Raw genomic sequence first — 20,805 nt, forward strand, 5'->3', positions numbered from 1 at the left:
TCAGCTCTCTCTGGAACATCCAAGAGTTGCGACGTCACGATAAGATCTAAATTCTTGAAACTCGGCGCTGTAACCTGACCTGGAAGATTCGAGTCGACACATCGGATCCCACAAGGTCGCAGCAGAAATCGAGCCGTATGATTCATCATATCAAACTCTAAATCCCCGTCGATCCGATGTACATCATCAAATGAATCATCTTTTGAGTCGTACGTATTCGATGGCTTATCGGAGACTTCTCTTCAGCTCGGAGCGTCTGATTTCTAAGGCTTCGACCAGTGCTCCGCCTCCTCCACTCCGGAGGAATCCTCTCCAGCCTCGGTTGCAGTCGTGAGCTTGAGCTGAATGGACCTACGCATTTCCGAGAAACAATGGGGACCCACGAGCAATCCCTGTCATACGTACCTGAGACTACGTCAGGATGTCGCGCAATGGTTCACTGAGCTCCCAAGGAAACAGCAAGAGGAGTCGAGATCGATTTGATCGAGAAAAAAAATGTACCGCTTCCTAGCGCACCTTGGTGCATGAGCGCGGCAACGACTATTAGCGGAAGGTTTGAGTTTTTTACAGCCACCAGAGAGCTTGAATTCGTTCTCCCAGGCTCGGCCAGAGCCTTTTTAATTAGCCTCCCTGCAGAATCTTGCGTAAAGTTCCTCGGAGAAACCCATCTCTGGCGCTGTACGGCGAGCGCCTCACCGCTCAGCCCGCCGTTGTGTGTTGACCGTGCAGGATGATATTAGGAGCTATGTTGCAGGTGTCTCCTTTTGCCCTTCCAATATAAGTGAGTGTGTTTTCTGTGCGTACCCTCACCCTCCTCTTGAGGGACCTCTCCCGGCTGCGAGACTCTCCGCCGTTAAGCTCTTCGAGTCTCCGAGTTCGAACGTTCGCTGCTGGGAAGGCCGCGGTCGCATCAGCTGATTGTGTTGAGTTAGAGGCTTGGAGTGCGATATTTTCACCATGTCCGTGTAGTCGAGCATCAATGATGTTATCGGCTTTGAGGAAGCTCGCGGTGTCGCTGCCTGCGAGCTTCGAGCCGGCTGGTAGGCGTTTCTTCAATACGTCGTGTATTGTGTTCTGCTCTGAGAAACTACCGGAAGACGAGGAAGTTTTAATCACAAGGCATCAAGCCAAGGATCTCATCTATCGACTCCATCAGAAAGAGCGAAGGATCCTCCTGGAGGAACTGCAGCGATACAACACGCAGAACGCGCAAGGTGAGGCAAGGGTAACTGAGCGTCTTTCCTCTCGAGTCGCTCCGCATATCTCCATTGCGGATTGAGTGAAACCTCTTCCTCTCAATCTCACCTGTGTGTTCGATCAAGCTCGGCTCCCTCTAATTGATTAGCCGGATTCCTCTCTCGGAACTCGATTAAAGATCTTCAGAGAGTAGATGTTGATAAAAAGAGGGAGGGCTGTAATGAGATGCTTATCGGAGGTTCACCCGACGAGGGACATGTGTGGGGCTCGATCTGCTCTCAGGAGGGGTGAGAACGCGCGCTCGTTCGTATCTCGTTCTGTTATTGCAGATTCGAATATTTTTCCGCAGCACCCAGTTCCTCCGGGGTATTCGAACCCACTGCCGCGCCAGAGCCGGTGCACGCGCTTCAGGGTCGAATCCGCTGACGGAGCCCGTGATCATGACGAAAGCCTCCTCCAAACAAAAATTCGTGCCATGTCTCTCATGCACCGAATCGAGCTGTCATAGTCAGAGGTGACACCGAAGCCAGTCTCACTGCGAGCGTGAAGTGAAATGAGAAAAGAGTAAATAAGAGAGTCATCGAGTCAGCGCGCCGCTCTGAGAGTGTTGGTATTCCCGCTGCCGCCAGGCTCTGCGCTCTCGGTCCCTCCAGAGATACCTCAATCGGTAAAATGGATCAGATTATCGGGAACTCAAATGTTATCCTCTCTGAGGTGCGTCTCAATCAATTAGAGTCGTCAGCATCGGATCCGCTAGCAAAACTCCGGAATGCGTCGTGTTTCACAGGAAATTAATTTTGGAAGTACAACCTCGTGAGATTCCTTGTTGTTTATCGATGCGCCATAAGCATTCATCGCCCCGATCCGGTCCTGAGTGACGCGGTTCCGCTCCGGCTTCATTCTCGGGTCTTCTTGCAAATGAGTGGAGAATTCCGAGAGCGAAAATGGTAGGAGTTCCATGCTCATAATTTCCTCTCAATGGAAGGGTCCTTGACGGCGAAACAGCGGCCGACGCTAGTTGGAAGTCAAGCCCTGGGTGTTTATGGTTGTTTCTGAAGCAGGCCGTCGGTGATCTATCGCGGTGCCCGGGAGGAACATCTACGGTCTATAGGCAGGGAGATGTCCTTAACTTACCACCCGAAACCTGCGTCAGCAGGGTGACGAAATCTTGAATGAATAGGAAATGCCCGACACTTGAATAACATCATGCGAATCCACGTTATTTTCCGGAACTTCAAGGGTCGATCACGGCTTCGGAAAATGGCCTGGTAGAGAACAAGAAGCCCATCATCTCCACGAAAGTCTCGAGGGTCGGATCGAGAGAACCATGCCTCGAATTGAACGCGGAATAAAATGGCAACATGGCCTTCCGCGGGATGTTCTTCCAAGGATCTTTGCTCTACGAGCTCCTTACTCTCGATAAGCAGTCTGTGAGGTTCCCGACCCCAGAACCCCGTGAGATACACACTCGTACCGCGGTCTGAAAAAGTTCCCTCGCTCCGGAGCTTCGCGGGAGCGTCGTCTGGCAGGAGGCTCAACGGGGCGGGATCCGCTCTCGATAATCCGAGACTTCTAAGGCCGAATGGAAAACTTCGAAATTTCAAAAGGTTCCGATCCTATCGACGAAACCGACGGCGGAGCAGTTCCCGGAGTCCAGCTGGCAGATCCGGAGAAGCCGATCCGAACCTCAAGGAATTCAGCAATGGGCGGGAGACGTGCTCAGATTGGGATCTGGTGAGGATCGGAATCTGTCCGGAACGAGGGAAACTGCTCTCGGGAGAACAGTACCCCATTCCTTCTGAAATGAGTATCACTCTCGAACGCCGGCTCTCGCTCGTGTTGTGTGCTGTCGTGAGGCGAGGACGAACGCCTACCTTCCCCAAAAAGGCGTCCTTGCGCGTTGGGAGAGTATCTTTTTCTTGGTCTCCCTATTGGAAACCGGCCTGGAGCAGGATGCCACTCACCTGAATACATTTCCGCTGAATCGAATCTTTTGAAGAACGATCCTGAAATTGAGCGACGGCCTGTCTGTCCACGGGGCGAATGGTGGACAGGAATTTCGTTCTTCGTCCAGAAACACTAAAAGTGTCACACGGGAAGCTTATCGGCGAAGGCGGCCCCTTTCCTCCGAAACTTTCCTCCGATTGGATGCTCAAGATTCGGAATGCTGTCAGGAAACGGAAAAGGGCTGGGTGCTGCGCCCCGGATCCGAGTATCTCTGAGTAGATCCGAGTATGGCACCGATCCGATAGTTTTCCATCCCCGTCGAATGCGAGGTCGCGACGTGAATATTCCTGAGGACCCTTCCGACCTATTCCGCGGCGCGCCGGGGGTCCTTGGGATCGCCGAAAGTCCGCCACCGCCGCCCGTTTTCCTGCCCGCTGCCGCCGAAAATCCTTCAGCGCACAGCTCTGAAACGGAAAGTAGCAGGCAGAAGAATCTCTGGAGTCAAGGTCCCTCGACGTGAACGCTCGCCCGCAATGTTCATGTGCGATGGAGCGTTCGGGGGGCGTTCCGTCATAGCGCACGTGTCGCGTCGGGATACGAGAGGGAGCAATACGGATGGATAGATTTCTCCTTTTCTGGTTTCGACTTGATTCTCATGATGAGGGTTCTCTCGTCTCCGTTCAATGATGGAGCGGAGGGGAGAGCCCGTGCCGTACGACTCCTGTTCCCAAATTATCCGCAGAGCTGGGAACGGCCTCCGCTCAAGGTCATTTCGTTCATGAAGCACCGGCCTTGCTCCTGGCGGAAACGGAATATTCAGCTCCTTGATCCGGAAAAGAGCTCGTCGTGGGGGTGGACATTGTGTGGCGCGAATGGGACTTCGGGGTCCCCTTTTCTGCAGGAACGAGATGAAGAGATCACCCGAGGCCAAAGTTTCCAAATCTGTCGGAGCAGTTGTCTCTTGGACGCAGGAATACCGTTTCGGCGGATACGGATGAGAATCTTCGCCTGCAAACAACGGGCAGACCAAAGCCGGAAGCTCCGGATGTTCAAGGCAGAACCATAGGGTAGATTTCGCGATGAGCAAGATTCCTCAAGTATCCGTGTTGATTACAGAAAATGTCCTAAGCAAAAAAATACGAGGAAAAAAGTTTAATCAAAGTCATCTCCATCCTCTACAAAGCCGAAGGTTTGCGACATAGTAGGTGGATTCTGCAGCCATTGTAGAGTCTTATATCGCCCAAAAACTCAGGAGCTGAAGAAACGACCAGTTGACTGTTTTCGGAGCACACCATTCGGCTGAATTTTGTGTTCTGCCTAAGGCTGCCATCCGAATGTCCAGGAAGACCATTGTTCCGATTGCAGCTCGCAAGCTAATGCAATATTATGAGACTGTTTCTCTTCCTCGAGGCGCGAGTCTATTGCGCGTGAGCATTGTTTCTCGGGAATTTTTCATCGTGGAGCAATAGAGGAGCTTGACCTCGGCGGTGCCCCCGGATTTCTTCCGACGACTCACCATGGGACTCATGCTGGAACGAAGATGACTTCCCTTTTGTGACGTTCCGCGTCCAAAGCACAAATCGTATCTGTGACAGTACACTTCGGTGCCAAAAAATCCTCTCTCTCAACCTCTCGAAGGGAAAATCGGGACAACATTGTACATCGAGACATCGCACTAGTTCGTGAAAGCGCTTTTCCAATCTTGGCAGAGGAAGATCGGTTTCGACGTCCGAGGACCAAAGCTTCGTGAGAATTCCTTCGAGTGAATTCGTGCAGTCCGGTTCGTGGAAATGATAAGTTTCCGATTCAGCGCAAGCTCTCTTGACCTTCATCGAGGACAGGGGCTACACGGGACGGAGACTTTTTCCATGGACTCGATTCGGCTCCAGTCCACCGCAGCTGCTCAATCGAGTCGCGTTTCTTCTACGATCTTCTCGGATGCTCACCTGTGCTCGCTTAGGAAACTTTGGTGAGCCCCCCGGATCCAATAACCATTATTCTTTAGGTCCTCATTTCGAAACTTTGGAGTCCTGCAATTCCGGCAGACGAGCGAAAATTAGATGGGAGTGGAGAGCAAGAGGAATCGGCCTGCTGCATTGCCCGAGGAGGCTGAGCTTCCGTTCGTGGATAATTACAGTGTATGTCTCTTGCATTAGCGCCCGAGACCATTTAGATGAGGTGCTCCCCCCAAACCTCCTAACCCGTCGGACCAGCTCCCCCAGTCACCGGGTTGGTCTGGGGAATGTTTTTCAACTGACGATTGAGAGCTTGCCCTTCCGGCTCGCAAAAGCAGATGTAAATTTTTTTCCCGGAAATCTCCTCATCGGTACGTGCTCGGGCCAGCCTTCGCGAGGCTGAACGACACAGCATTGTCCCGACTCAGCACTTGCGTCAGCCGCCCCTATGGTCCCTAGAGCGGGCGACTGAAACCGCGATCCCTCATCAAGCGTTCCGCGACTTGAGGCTCGAACGACTTTTTTCCTTGCGGGACCCTTCCCCGAACCGCTCGAAGCGTTCCGTAGACGAGTCGCATGCTCTTGCAGCTAGAGGATGGCAGATCGCGAACCTACCCGACCGAGGTCGGTAGAGTAATCCTTCATCTGTTCCTTACGGCTCTGAAATAAGTCCACGGAAATTTTCACAGTCAGTCGGTGCCGCCGGGACAGATCATAAATGAAATGGTGTGCGAAAGACCGCGGGTTACGGTTTGTCTCGCTCTCTGCGAATGAATTATTGACTAGGAAGAACCACGGCAAGCGGATGCCTTGTGAACGCGGCTCAGGAACAAACAAACAAGCTCCCTCCGAGGGGTCGTAGGCGGGCGACTGGTGTTCCCACCAGGGATAATTGAAAGCGGAGCGTTTTTTGCGGAAGTCGAGATCCAATCCCCAGTAGCACACACGAGAGGGCCCGGTGGATTCGCGGCGTTTTTCGTCACGTCCAGTTCGAGTTATTGCACACCGTCAAGTCAGAATTTGTCGTAACTCTGCAAGACCCGGACGCCACTCCAAGCTCGGAATTGTTTCGGCAGAGTCGTTCTCGGGAGCTGGATCCCGGGAAAAAGATCAGAACGCCTCGGAAACGTATTTCCATCTAAACTCATTTTGTCGAGTCCAGTGCAGAGATCTGCTCGAGATTATTTCAAGCGAAGGGTGTGCGAAATTCCGCTCGTTTCCGCTGCTCATGCTGCTGACAGGTGTGCTCTGACAAGCGAGCTACGCTTTCGGCAGACCTACGCTCTCGATCCACCCTTTGCCCACAAGTTACCGTCAGAGAGATTCCCACGTAAATGTCTGCGGCCAGGTCGGCTCGCTTCTTCGTGGTCGCAGTAGATATGGTGCACCGTATCTACTGCGCTCAGAGCCGCCATGGGGACCACGATGCCACGTTAAATGTCGCGAAAGCGTATGCGATTGTTCTAGAAACACCGTGGCGGAGCGTGTAAGGCTCGAAGAATGTGAGCTCGGCAAGCGACTTTGGCGGCCTCAATGGGCAGAGGGCAGACCCGTTTAGCACGAGGGGCATGACAGCGTCGCGTCGTGCACACGGCGAGGGCGATCAGAGTGATTCGATGGAATCTCTAGGCGGCTCTCAATCTTTTCCCATATATCATTCCGTTGCTCGTCATCTGGGGAGCAATCGGGAAACATTGAACAGCTCCGCATCTCTCCCATTGCCCTCCCTCCTCCGCGCGCAGATATTGACGGCAAATCATTAAATGTCTGCCCGTCCCTGATGGCGGAGCTAAGCCGAATACGAAGGTCGTTAAGTAGCTTGTTCATCTGAGAGCGACACTTCTGAGAGGAGGTACGCTATACCATAATCGTCTTCCGTCACGCGTAACGTATTGGACACCGACCCCTCGCCGATGGCTTCGTGCCTCGTGGAGGAGGCTCTCGTGACGAGCATGAAAAATTATTATCGAGGCGAGTCCGCTCAAATTGTCGCCTGGCTTCTGGAGGGAAGCTGAGACGATGAGATGCGCTCCTTTGTAGGACTCGATGAGCGGCGGATAAGACTTCCTCGGTGCGACGCCGACGTCCTGTGAACTCCGGGAGCTAATTGTGCCCCTTTGCTCACAGGCACCTATTGGATTGTTCTGCTCGATCGGGGAATCGATCTTGGACGAGTGCATTCGTGTTTGCAGGCGTGTCTCGTCTCGATTGGGATTCTCAGTGCCGATCCGAAGTTTCGCATGCAGAGAAAGTTCCGCCTCAATCGATAAATCCCTTGGGGCTATGATCAAATCACACAGGAATGATGAGCTCGACGAAGATCTCTCATACATATGTACATGCGACATCTCAGGCATACCGGAGCGAGGCTCGATCAAGAACTGTCTCTCAGCGAATATAGAAGGTCCAGGCTCCGTATGTTTGACCTGTTATTGCATGAGCTTCCCTGGGACGAGTCCCTCTCTCTATTCATGCTTCCGCGTAGTCACCAATCACCAAGCTCCGAGGGCGGGTCCAGTAGATGTTTTGTAAACAGCAAATGAATCCGGCAATCATCACTTGTAGGGATTGGCTTTGATCCAACGCTCCCCGAGCAATATATGGCGCTTTCAAGAGAGGCAGCGAAACTCAAGCTAAGGCCGGAACGCTGAGTTAGCCCCCTTGATGATATGATTGCCAAAAGTCTCTCTCGCGGCCGGCCCCTTTCAGCTCACAGCTTCATCTCTTTGCACAACACTTGCGGGTGACGCTTTCCCAGCGGGATTTGCGCAGAGGGCGAAGGCCCAGCAACGTTCTCGCATGAGCCCTCCGAAAGAACGAACTTTTCCCGATCCGCAATAAGGCCAGCTCGCAATTCTTGAGTCTTATAAATATTCGAAAGCTCACTAGTCGAGCTCGTTCTCTCAGGGAACCAAAATTATCCTAATGAGCATTTTCCATCACGGGAGTCTCAGCCGCCTGGAATTCCCTACCCATACGTTCCCAGAAGGGAAGTCTTTCCGAAGCAGACTGCCAAAACGAGCTCTCGCCGAGATTAGATTCCGACATAAAGTTTTCGATTGTAGACCTGCAAAAGTTGTGCTTCACTTCGAACCAGAAATCGGGGCGGATATCGGTCTCCCGAGGCATGAGCGAGAGATGGGGATTCGGGAAATGCCCAATTTTTCTCCCGCTGTTTTTTTTTCTATTGTCTGAGCCAATAGATCTGAGAGAATTGTTCCTCTGAATTCCCGTCCTCATTTTCACGAAATGAGCTCTTAGACTCTCGACGGAGGACGCAAGCCCCGATAGGGAGCGAAGCTCTCTCGCGTCGGTATCTCGGAGAGGGAAAAGTGTTTCATCTCTCGGAGGGAGAGTTAAGCATTGGATTCTAAACTCGCAGCACATCGCGGTCTCAGATGGACTCGCTCAGAGAAATAATAGGGAACCTCAGCTTGCCCGCGGAATCCTTGTCGAAGAATCGAGGAGGAAGGGGGAGATATGAGCGAGCACGAGAAAGATGTACGCATATGCTAGAGCCTCTCCGCGGAGGCTGTATCAGAATAGTTTCACCGAAGCTAGACGCAATACAGTTCCCTCAGGATCGAGACCCAGATCCAGCAAGCGGACTGGAAAAAGAGAAAACATCGTTCAGCGGTATCCGGTTCCGCTCAATCTGCTGAATGATGAGTCCCCCATTTGCAAGAGCTTTGACGTCTTGGCGCTCTCCTGGAGTTTCGGAAAGTTTTCGTAAAAATTCTCGACAGGTTTATTATTGAGCCCACTCCGGGCTATCGATAGGATCACATTCCCTCCACCTTTGATGATTCCCCCACCGTTCAACCAGGGCGTGAATACGTCGGCTGATACCCGCTGATTCTACCCTCCATCGCCTCCGAGGCTATCTATCAGTGAAGAGTCTCGCTTCGGTTTGGGCTGATTCTAGTGAGGCCGAGCTTCTAATAACTTGCTTGATCAAAGAGCTGTAGCTCCGATCGGATTCTGGGCCCGAATTCGGACTGACTGTGTTCTTGAACGTCAGGTCAGATCCGAAGCTCTCTCACCCCGCAGCCCCCTAGGGGGAGAGATTCCCCTATTAGGAGATTGAGTCAGATGCTGGGCATGCTCAGCCGATTTAGCGATTCAGTCGTATACCTTCCTCTGCGCACCGAGGAGTCGATGCATCCTCCGGAGTCCTCCTCTGTCCCGGGCTCGCTGTGAACTTAAGACAAACCACGCGAAGCGCTAGATCCCTCACAAAAAGCTGCCGGCCGAAAAAAAAATTCACAGTATGCTCTGCTCAACTTGATACGAAGTACGACTTCCCATTATCAGACCAGTAGTTAGCTATTGATCCGACTTCCGAACGGGTTTTCGGACATTAATCGCGATATTATCGCTAATCGTCTTACGGGAAGAGATTTCATCATAGCCCTTGCACAGAATTTCTGAGATAATTTTCGCCACCAACTGATCGGACAACAGCCTCTGGTCACGGTTAATGGAACGTTTACGTTGAATTTCTCCACCGAATCTTTGCGGAAGCGCCCCATATGTGCAGAAGAGGAAGTCTCTCCTCGGACGATAAAGACTACTTTCGAATTTTCTCCGATAAGATTACCGTTTCTCGTCGCCCTTTGTACGCAATGTATTCCCGGAAGTCGACTTCGATACGTGGCCGAGCTGATATTGAGTCATCTCGCGATACACTGTCTGCCGTCCTTTGGATCCGTTGTTCGTCTATCTGGCAGCGATTCCACTGAAAATTACGAAAGAGGTCAGGGAGAGGAGCGGGCCCCACTTCCGCCTCTAATCCGGGAGTCTCCTCGTCGCCTCCGGGGCTTACGAATGGACTCGGCAGTTCCGGAGGAGCGGAAAATTACACCCCTGAATAATGAGATTCTCAGCCGGACAAATGATGTTTTGAGCGACCTTGGAGGATCGCGGAAGGATTGATGCTTATGTTTCTAGAACGGATGGCTCGAATATGGATACATTATCCCTGTTGCAGGTCAAGAGAAGCACGAACCTCCCACTGCCGCTCAACTCAGGGCAATCATCTTTCACAACGGCCTCCCATTCATTGGATTCGGTTTCCTCGACAACTTCATCATGATCTGCGCGGTGAGTATCCACATGGGATCGTCATTTCCGCACGTCTCGAGTATTGACCGGAATTCTGAAGCCCGAAGATCTCCTTCCGAAACATGCCGTCATCGAGCCACGTCATTTGCATTCGGCCGAGCTTTCTGCGGCACTGCACATCGAAGCGGTAGCAAGCATTCTGTGCTTCCTGACATAGACCTTACAGAGTTGCGTAATTGATATCCGAACGGATCAGCGGCTGATGCCGGCGTCAGATGATTGGCCGGGAATCCGCAGAAGATAAACGCCGAAGCCGTGAATCGAGCGAAACCCATGTCGAAACATGTTTTGGAAGTAGCTTTCGGCGGATGCAACAATTAGCACGCGGAAACCCACGAGCTCTTCGGAGAATTTCTTCGAGAGCCCAGGTAATTGAGTCTCGGGTCACGGCATCCCTCGAAACATCGATTCAGAATTTCCATTGCGAAAAGTGACGTCACATCTCTTCCTGAACGAGGCACGATGACACGTGACCTACGGATGGACCTCGATCGTGAAGTGTCTTCCGAGGAGGAGTGCAAACAAGCGGGTAGTTCTCCAATGGATCCCATTACTTCCGATACATGTAGCCATACTTCTAATTCGCCGAGTGACCTCTCCATGTGCGAGTTTTTGGTGGGACGCAGAGCGCCTGCACTGCTCGTCGAGAGGGTGATCTCGCTGGGGATAATCCCGCTCTAGTCCGAGGTTCCCGATGTTTGCGCTTGGAGCGGCAACATACTCAGATCTCTCGATCGATTCTTGCAATCTGGAAACTATGGTATCGTTTCTGCTACTCGAGATGTCAGCGAAAGATGAACAGCCGGGCCCTTGTATTACGATCAGTCTTACCAGAAGCCCATTTTGGAGACATTATTCCTTCGAGATTCCATCCTGACTCGAGACTCGACGGGGAACTCGGCGTTCGACCAAGCATCTTGGGGAGCTCCATCCCCCATCGTTCCCTCCATGCCGTGTCCATGTGTATGGTCACGGTGCTCACAGGATGACATACTTCGATGGACATGGCTAGCACGGACCGCTAGCTCATCATCGGCTCCGTGGGAGGTTTACTTGTTACAAAAGAACGGATGTAGTCAGTCCAGCATCGGGGTCTGCAATCTGCGAGCTCTTTTTCTGCGAATCGAACGCTGTTCAAATACTGCAGACGGTAGCAAAGCGACAAGAGTCAATAGATTTTTTCCGTCGAATGACACGATCTGCTACGAGCGACGACTCCGGAGGCAGCGGCATGCAGCGACGCATGCAAAACAGCCGCTCCACAGCAATATCTTACGACTCTCTCTCCCGATGTATTCTTATCAGAGGAATTACCTCTCTGTCGCCACGAGAGCCTCCAGCCTCTGGCTGTCAGACGCAGACTCGCCGGCAAAGATCAAATACCTAGCATACGACTTCGAGGATCAGCAGGGCAGAAAATCTGGTTTTGACTTTGAGCGACACTTTCGCCGAAATTCTCCATAGAACGGGCTTCGGAAGCGATCGAGACGGAAAGAGTCGATCGGGAGAATAGAGTGTACTCGGTTCGGGATTTCCCCGCATTTAGGGTGGAGAATGACCATCGTCGAATCCGTGGATACTCACGACGACTGTGAAGTTGACGCGGAGCCAAGGTCGCCGTGACCCTTGTCTGGTGTCAAACCTATCAGAAATACACCCTCTTTTCGGACCGGCCAGTGACGTTCACTGGCTTTATGCTGTCAAAAAATAAGATTCGTGACGCAGCTTTGAGCATTCTGTATCGCAGCCACCAGCTCTTAGTATCGTTTGTGAAGAGCTTTCATGTCATGCAGAGAAGAAATCATTTAGGAATAGAACAACGACGACGATTAAGCTCTTTGATCAGGATTCGGATCCAGACGAATGATTCGATTGCGATCAATACTGGAAGAGCTTCGACAGAATTCCATCCGACATGTGGGAGAGACGCCTTGAGAACAATAATTCAAAAAGCCACAATCGTCGCTATCAACGGAAACGGACCACCGATTATTATCGACATAGCCAGAAGATGAAACGCTCAAGATGTGCGCTGTAATTTTTTTCTGAAATATCTGAAGGTTACTGCGAATCATATCAGAAGATTACTGCAGAAGGCGAAAAGTTACGCAACCAAAAGGATTCGATCCGGAACGATCGCGAGATCCTCCGATGAAAACGGAAGAAAGCGAACCCTGGGTGGAGCGGAGGAGCAGTAACATTCCTGAGGGTCCGATAGCCCCCGCCCCCCTCCCCTCCCACTCCCTCTCCCTCTCTCTCTGACAGCGACAACGAGCGCATAGCTCAGAACAATTCAGCGATGAGCGTTCTCGTTGACACGGTATCGATATCATCGGACATGGGAAAGACATTCCAAATCAATACGCAAAAAACAGAATGGCATCTCATCGCATCTGCCGCACGGCGCGTTGCTTCGTATTGAGCTATAGCTGTCGTGGGAATCCAGGGATTCGATTTCCGGTGATCCCTTCGCGGCAAGCTTGGTCGGAGATCCCTCGTGAGTTGGTCGCTCGAATCGGTGATCGACCCTCGAGCCACCCAATGCAAATAGATTCTGTCTCTTTCGAATGAAGTTGCGAGAATTCGAAAGCGCTTTGGGGGAATTGCTCGGAATGATATTCATCCGAGAGAGAAACTTCATCTAGACGTTCATGATGATCCCGACTCACATCTCATAGAATGAGCTCCCTCCTCGGTAGATCCGGCAGTCGATTTGAATATTTCCAATACAATGAACTTATCGTATTGACCGTCATAGCACATTTCGAGCCAGGGGGTCCTGGGACCTCCCGGTTTCTCGGGAAATTCGCTCCTTTTCTTCCAAGGGAAATGCTTACAATACTGCTCTGTACAAGCTTACGGAATCTCATTATCACATACAGACAGTATGCCGATCCTCTTCCCGGTCGGCTCTCCTCTTGACTTTCGGATGATCGCGAGCGGACACGAATCATATCAATCCGCTCGAGCGGAAGTCAGGACCCCTTGCTCAACGTATAGAGAAAGAGCTCTGCCTCTTTGGCTGAGGAAGAAGCTCCCACTATTCTGTGTTTTCCTCGCTCTGCGATGATAATCGGGACTCTCTCGCAGATCGTTCTCGTGAGGCACTGATCGGGCAGTGCGGCTGGGTGGTCGAACTCTCGGGGAAACGTGCTCGACGCTTCCTGCTTCTTCACTCTGGCGACCTACAAACCAGTGGGTCATGGCCGAGCGCGTTGCAAAGTCGGTCCAATGTGGAGCGGTCCAGCGACGCACTCTGCGGAAATCATTGACTCTGTTGAATTCTATTCTCGCTTTATTTGCTCTCGGCTTCCCTGAGTTTGTCTCGACTCGAACTCAACGACGCATCGGACAAATGGAAAGACGGGGACTCTCTTTGGGATTGGATGAGAAACCGAGGCTGGTTCTACCCCAGGAGACGCCTTTCTGTTTCTGCTTCTGCTGTTTTTGTCCCCGGTAGCCCCGGGAGGTTTTGACTGATGAATTCGCTGCAGGAGACACTGCGACTCGTTTTGCCTGCCAGCACTGGCCTCGGAGGGCAAAAGTTCCAACCGATACTTGTTGTACGTGAATTCTGGTTTAGTGACGAGAAAATTCGTCCCCATTCATTTCCACGGGGACATCGGACGAGGAAACCGAACGCCAGGCTGTTGAGCGGTCCCACTCGGGATCCGGCGCACTCGCAAGTATGTTGGTGTCTGCAAAACAAAGCCCACGCACACCGTTTGCTGGGTGCAATGGAGGTGGGTTATTAGTTTTTCCCTCACAAAAGGTTAGACGTGTGCTGGGTTCCGCGGAGGAGCCACATTAGCGAAGGAGCTCGCTCTTCCGCTCCTAGATTCAGCGAGCATTTGCGGAATATGTTCGAAGGTACGAGCGGGAATCCACGCGAGCACTATTACGAGCGGCAATAATGTCTGCAACATGTCCACTGAACGTGGTAGAGCGATGTTGCAGCTACGGCTCTAATCGCCGCGATGCGAGCTCCACCGTGGTGGAAACTTGATGTCGCTGGCGCGAAGCAATCACAAGGAGCAGGTCCCACGATGTCTCTCACGACTCGGTGACACTCCGCCTCCATCTCGATCGAATCTGGCACTCGGCGGTGCGCGACCCGGAACAGTGGACTTGACGTCCTCAGCCGAACAGACATCTCAACTCTGCAGGGGGACGGGAATCGTCCGGCGCTGGACCGAGGTCTCCCATGCCCATGATTGCCGGGGGGCTTGCATGGCGTGGGAATTCTTATTTGATTAGCTACCTAGGCGGCAGAGAATCGAATCACCAACGCGTCATTCTCGCGGAAGGGCAACGGACCCGAGCCCACTGAAGCTCTGCTCTATGGAACAAAAGCCGGAACGGAGCTGTGCAGGTAAACACAGAGATCGAGAAGGGCTGATACGCACTAACTATCGTGGTGAATTTTTAACGCAGGGAAGAAGAGCTCTCTTCTCAATGCAGACAAGCCCGCTGCATATGCACAGATGTTCATAGCAAACATTTCGGACGAGCTTTAATTTCCTGGGGATGGAGACGACACGTCATGGAAAAGGTCATCTTGATCGCTTCTCACATCAGTATGAGCCGGACATGAAATTCTGATCAAGGATTCAATGCCGTCATTTGCGACAGCTGGGGGCTATGCATTCTGAGGTGAACAGAAAAATTCATTCGGCCGGGCACAAAATTCTCGCAGGGATTTTGTACCCGATATGCCCGGGATACACCGCGCTCGCGACCTCTGGAGAGGTCGTCAAGTAGCCGATCCTGATTATTTCGATCCGTTCTCGTGATCGAGGATGTTTGATAGCTAGTCTACCGTTTTTAACCCGATTAGATTGCCCCGATAGGGGTTATGGCGATTCAAGCACCCGTAGGGGGGAGGACCTCGAGGCTAACTTCTGGAACTTTGTCCCGCCGTGCCATTATCTAAGTTCTGGCTTCTGGCTCGCTGCACTCTGATTTGGGGCTGAGGGGGCGGGGGGGGGGTTTCAGCTCTGGAGTCGAGTGCATTCTCAATCTGTGAACAAATTAGATCGCCCGTCTTACGGAACATCGGTGGACGGAAACTCGTGCGTGCCGTGCGGCGGCGATCGAACCATGGGAGTAGCTCGGATGATCCGCTCAGAATCGTCCCAGTTGGAAGCGAAAAGAGTGGTTTCGTCAAACAGAACTTTGGTTCCCGCGGCTCGAAACGGTTGATTGAAGCTTTTTCATTGACAAGGCCCGCGTGTCACACGGGTACTCCCTCGTGAAGTCGACACTGCCGTGTTGTTGCTTACTTAACGACATTTACATGAGATCAAGGTCGTGACGTACTGCTTGGTGTCTTCCCCCGAGTTTCATTGGAAAAACATACTTCTACACCAAGTGTCTCCCGAGAATTGTTCGTCTTCGAAGCCGACTTGATGGAAAATCAGAACGCAGGGATGCAAATGCTCCGGGCCGAAGACTGCCCATTCGATGCGCGTTTCCGAGGATTGATATGAGACTAACCCTAGAGCCGAGGGGTCAGCGAGAAAAATCAAGAGAACAGAACTTGGTTCCAACAGAGTCGCGGATTCGTCGGGACTGGGCTTCGACGTTCTGTATCGCTCAATACGCTATCCGGTCGGAGCCGAGATGAGCCCCGGTCGACTCGCGGTCGAGCGCGTCATCGGACTTGGAAACCGCATCCTCCGACGCTGCTAGGTTCCGACGTAGAGAAAACGCAGAGATAAACCGAACTGGCATTTTAATAAAATAGATTACAGTGGGAAACACATTTCTAGCGAGTACCTAAATTGTTGTGTGTCGGAGCTGTGGAAACATAATCTCAACGCAACGACGTATCTTTGTATATTTTCTCTCCGCTCCCGTCGGAACGACAATCGACTATTCGACCTTTTTCGGAGACGCTTTCAAATAGGTTTTTACGTAGAAGTCGCTGAACAGGTACGCGAAAAGACCGGCCTCGAACACCATGAGGGAGGCGAAGTATCGCGGGAAGTTGCAGTCATAGACCAGGGGGACGGCCCCGTGGATCATCAGCATCAAGAACTGCACAATTTGGAACTGCGTGACGTATTTTTTCCACCAGAGGTTTGGCCGCATATGGACGGGCAGAGCTGAGAGTCCGTAGTAGGTGTACATAACCACGTGAACCGACGTGTTCAGGATGGGGAACAGAGCCACCTGGCCCGAGATGCCGAGGTTCAAGTCCAGCCACACGGTCCAGAGAGCGAGTGAATGATGCAGCAGATGCAGGAACGAGATGTGAGTCGCTTTCTTCATGAATACGAAGAAGACCGTGTCGAGCAATTCGCCAACCTTAAGCATCAGGTACCACCATCCGTAATGGAACATCTTGTGAGCCCATGGGTTCGTCCACGAATCATTTCCGGCGCAAATGAGCGAGTACTGCGCTTTGAAGTAGGCGTAATACACTGTAAGTCCGCAGAAGTAGAACGACGCGAGGACCATGAACACATTGTAGGCTATCACAATCGGTCGAATGTTCATCGGTGGCCTATCTTTCATCAGATACGGGCCTAGTCTCGTCGAGAAGAGCAGGTAGAATCCGATTACCGAGAGCACTTTGAGCGGAGATCCCATCAGGCCCCAATGCATGATGCGCTGGTCGCCCATCTGCCAGAAGTAAGTCCACATCTCCGAGGCCGAGTACGCGGCCGTCGCACTTGTGTTGAGCGTTGTCATTGCGTTGACGGAGAACAAGAGGACCAAGATGAAGACCGATGATACGCACAACTCAAAGTACTGCAGCTCAATGCGAAACGCTACTTAAGAAGGGGATAGGGAGAGGGCCATAGCGTCCACTTCGTTGAGGGCAGCAGCTGTGAATGAAGTCGGCGCTGGAAATCCGCCGCGGCGATGGTACCGCCGTGAATGCATGCACTTACAGCTTCGGAACGACGGCCACCGTGCTCGAGAAAACCATCCAAACTTCGGAAATGTCATGAAGACGTCCGGTGACGTCAGCGACGACCGCAGGGACGTCCGTCAGCGCGAAATGAGCTTCGAACTGGGGGCCATATCGGTGGCGATTCTTTTTTTGACCATCTCAGCGACATTGACGGAATCTCCGGATTTTCGGCCAAGTCCTCGGAATTACGACGGAATCCAGCGGAGCGTTATATGATACTCCATCGAAGCGAATACGAGGGAAAACACAGAATATCTTTCTTCGGATCTCTGTCCGGCATCGTTAAACTCAAATCTGTCCCGGAATCGTGCTCACGTTCGCTCTTGTCGGAGGAGTCGAAGGGTAAATGCCATGCCGCGCGAAACTTTCACCGCAGATTGACTCTGTTATCCGACGAGATCTGGGATGAATTGGATTCGATATTGGCTCCGCGCGTCGTCGGGGAGCATTCGGTGTCGATTTGACATCCATCAAGAGGGTGAATTCCGATTCTTGAATAGCCTTGAAGATTTCCGATGTCCCCCGCCTCGGTAGGAGTTCGTATTCGATCGGTGACTGTCCTTAGGCTGGAAAAACTCGGAACCCCCTCCCCGAAGAGCATGAGGTCCGTGCGCAGCCTTTGAATTCTGTGACGTCAGTCAAGTTTTGCAGGAACGAGGAAAGAGGAACAAGGAATTTCAATCGATGATTCTGGAGGACCAAGACGGGTGGGGGCAGATCTGACGTCTGGGCTGGAAAAATTCCCGGAGAACCTTATCGATTCTCAGGGATGAATTATAATTTAGAGGATCATTCACGACGTCAATAGCTCGGCCCCTCAATATTTCATGTACGCTGGCGAGCCCCTCCAGGGCAATTCCCGAGGCTCTTCCTCCTGTCCCCGACCCGCCCCAGTCAGCCTGTCTCGAAACCGCCCTTTGGGTTCGATGTATTCGGGATTCCCTCCTTGAACGAGTGACACTCGACCGGAACCGCGTAAGCGGCATATCTGATGCTTGTAAGATCTGGTCGGCGTACATCGACTCCTAGTTCCCGCGGAGGGGAATTCCCCATAGACTACCGAGGATACACTGTCGATTCGACTCGGAGAATTCTACGCAGAAAGCTGTCAGCCGTGCCGGTCGGAGATACGCGCAATGAGACACGCTAAGCTGCCGATGCAGAGTCTCATCTAGCTGCTCGGTGTCGAATTCGACTCGGGAACATAGACCACAAACAATTTAATCGGCCGGGAAAAGTGTCGGCGCCTTGAGCTCGGAGTTTTCACGCTGGTCCCCACGGGCAATCTCCGTAGGAATGCGTATATGGTGGTATTGGGATGCCGTGCGCTGCTTTGGCTCCTCGATCGTGATCCTCGATTCTCATTGTGGATATCATGGCTCCCCAACGGCCGTGAATAGATGCGCCTCGATAACAAGCGCTCGGACGATATCCATAAAAGAGGGATGAGCGTCCCAAACGGCTCCGGTATTCTCCAAAGGGACATGCAGGGCCTGGAGTGCCGAACTTCCAAGCCATCTTCGCTCTTTCTTCATCCCTCCATTATCTTTCATGGAAATCCTCCTCTCATCGAAAAAGCCGTCAACAAGCTGCGAATTCTCAGAATCCATCGCGGGTACGACAAATTGCCAGCTTAGCCTCGATCTCCATTCGCCTCTCCCGCCCTCCCCCATAAGCTCTTCGGCAGATATCGAGTCTGGCATTAGCCGTGGAAGTCATATTCACGGGCAAACCCGAGATGGAGCCCGAGGAGCTTCAAAGGAAGCGCGAGCGGAATCCTCTTGTCAGAATTACTTTGCTCGCGCCCTGGAGCCATCGATCCGAGACGGTGGCCAGCAGTTATTTCACGCGAACACTCTCACTTTCTCTGCGCTGCCATGGGTCTCCGAATTTTCCACTTGAGCAGATCTGTGCTCAAAGTTCGGTAAGAGCGTTGGAACGATCTTCAGTGCCGGTTCCGAGTCTAAAGATAACGTACCTGTGCGACCGGAATGGAACGAGCCGAATCTCGAGAAAGGTGAAGGTTGACAAGCCTTCCGGTGCGGATGACAACCCTAACAGGTTCCGAAACAAAAATTATCGGAACGGATTTTGGAGATACCCAGAAAAACTTCATTCATTTACTGCCGGTAATTTATGATTCGATTGCGTAACCTGCGCACTATTTTTTCCATTCTGGGGAGAAGAGCTGACTTCTGGCCCGTCGGGGAATTTTTTCAAATGCCTTCCAGAAGAGAGACGGCCATTGGGAAGGTGATGACTGAAGCCGACTCTGGTGGCGATGGCGCTTCTCTCGGAACCAGTCTTGAAGTCGTGGTCATGAACCGTAATACGTAATGAAGCGCAATACCGACCTATGTCGTTACCACACACCGATCTACAGAAGTTTCCTTCGACCCATCTCAATGGAAGCAGAAATCTCTGCGACTCCGTCGGTGTCGAGTTCCGGCACGTCGGAGATTTCTTCCGCATCCGAAATACGGACGGTCGATACACATACGTACGAATGCAGATCGTCTCAATGAGACTGCGTGTCCCGCCGAGTCTCCCTGGACAGTCAAGATTCCGACACAGATAGTCAACGGTTTACAATGTGTGGATTATCATTAGAATTGCGATATGAGAGGACATTTATTTCCCGAAAAAAGGACAATGTCCGCGCGGACATCGGGATAGAAAGCGGACATCAGAAGCGGACACACTACCATGTTTTTTGCCCTTTCCATGGAATTTATTTGACTCTCCAACCAATCTCCTAATAAGCAATATTCGACCGAACTTCGATGCCCAAACGATCGTTCAGAGACAATTTGCTGAGATCAAAATTTCCGACCCAGCCCCCGGCGCCTCTGGCTCACCCTTGTGCGGCCAAGACCTCGGTACCTCGGCGGAAGAATAGCGCAGAAATTCAGTTTTTTCCATTGAATTTAGCGGTGTTTCTTTGAAAATTCCGGAAAGCGGACATTTCTGAAATAACTCCAAAAAGCGTTCAAAGCGGACAAAAAAGGACGTGTCCTCTCATATCGCAACTCTAATTATCATTCGTATATTCGACTGGATCGTTGAGCATCGTGCAGGCACAGTACAAACCCATGACCGAGCCTCGCCGTCCTCAATGATCCAGAACACACTATAGCGGGTTATTGCATAGGCAGAAACCGGCGTGATCTTCTGCCGGGAAACATCGTCCGCGCTCTCGGTGCCGGACTTAGCTTTGAGTCCTGAGCTTCTTCTGCTGTCCGGCAGAAGTTTTCGCGTAGCAGAATACATGGATCCCCGATCGAGCGGTGGACGGGTGTTATTTTCTGGTCGCTGTGATCACTCGTCGTGTGACATTGTGATTCGAATCTCGATAGCGTTCGGCTGACCTCAGATGTATCCGACTTTCAATCAGCCCGGAGAAAGGGTCGCTATCTGGAAGTAGCTGCAGATGCCTATTATGCATGCGTTCGGTACACGAATATCAAGAGACTCCGGTGAGAGCAGGTCCCGATCATTAGAAGGGGACACGCTCTTCTCTGACGGAATGTTGCCGTCGGATTCGCTCGTACGTGCCACCAATGATCCGTGCTCGGAAAATAACGATCCGATCGAGCTCGGGTCGGGGACTTCCCGCGTGCCCGTCACCCGATCGAGAGCAGGCGAAGGCGAGAAGCGAAA

General features: G+C 52.1%; 2 protein-coding genes across 2 annotated transcripts in view; one reads left to right on the top strand and one right to left on the bottom strand.

Moving 5' to 3' along the window:
• The first annotated feature begins 877 nt into the window (after positions 1-877).
• Positions 878-20,805, top strand: part of LOC100906677 (transmembrane protein 65) — a 28,507-nt gene continuing 8,579 nt past the window's right edge. Inside the window, exons 1-2 of the mRNA XM_003737637.3 lie at positions 878-1,214; positions 10,090-10,202. Of these exons, the coding sequence (XP_003737685.3) occupies positions 980-1,214; positions 10,090-10,202 (348 nt within the window). The 5' untranslated portion in view covers positions 878-979. The remainder of the gene's footprint in view (positions 1,215-10,089; positions 10,203-20,805) is intronic.
• LOC100903915 (elongation of very long chain fatty acids protein 4) lies at positions 15,947-16,977 on the bottom strand. Its single transcript, XM_003737619.2, has one exon. It carries the CDS (start codon positions 16,917-16,919, stop codon positions 16,098-16,100), a length of 822 nt encoding a protein of 273 aa, XP_003737667.1. The 5' UTR covers positions 16,920-16,977; the 3' UTR covers positions 15,947-16,097.

Source organism: Galendromus occidentalis, unplaced genomic scaffold, assembly GCF_000255335.2.
Source record: "Galendromus occidentalis unplaced genomic scaffold, Mocc_1.1 scf7180000075584, whole genome shotgun sequence".
Classification (NCBI taxonomy): Eukaryota; Metazoa; Arthropoda; class Arachnida; order Mesostigmata; family Phytoseiidae; genus Galendromus; species Galendromus occidentalis.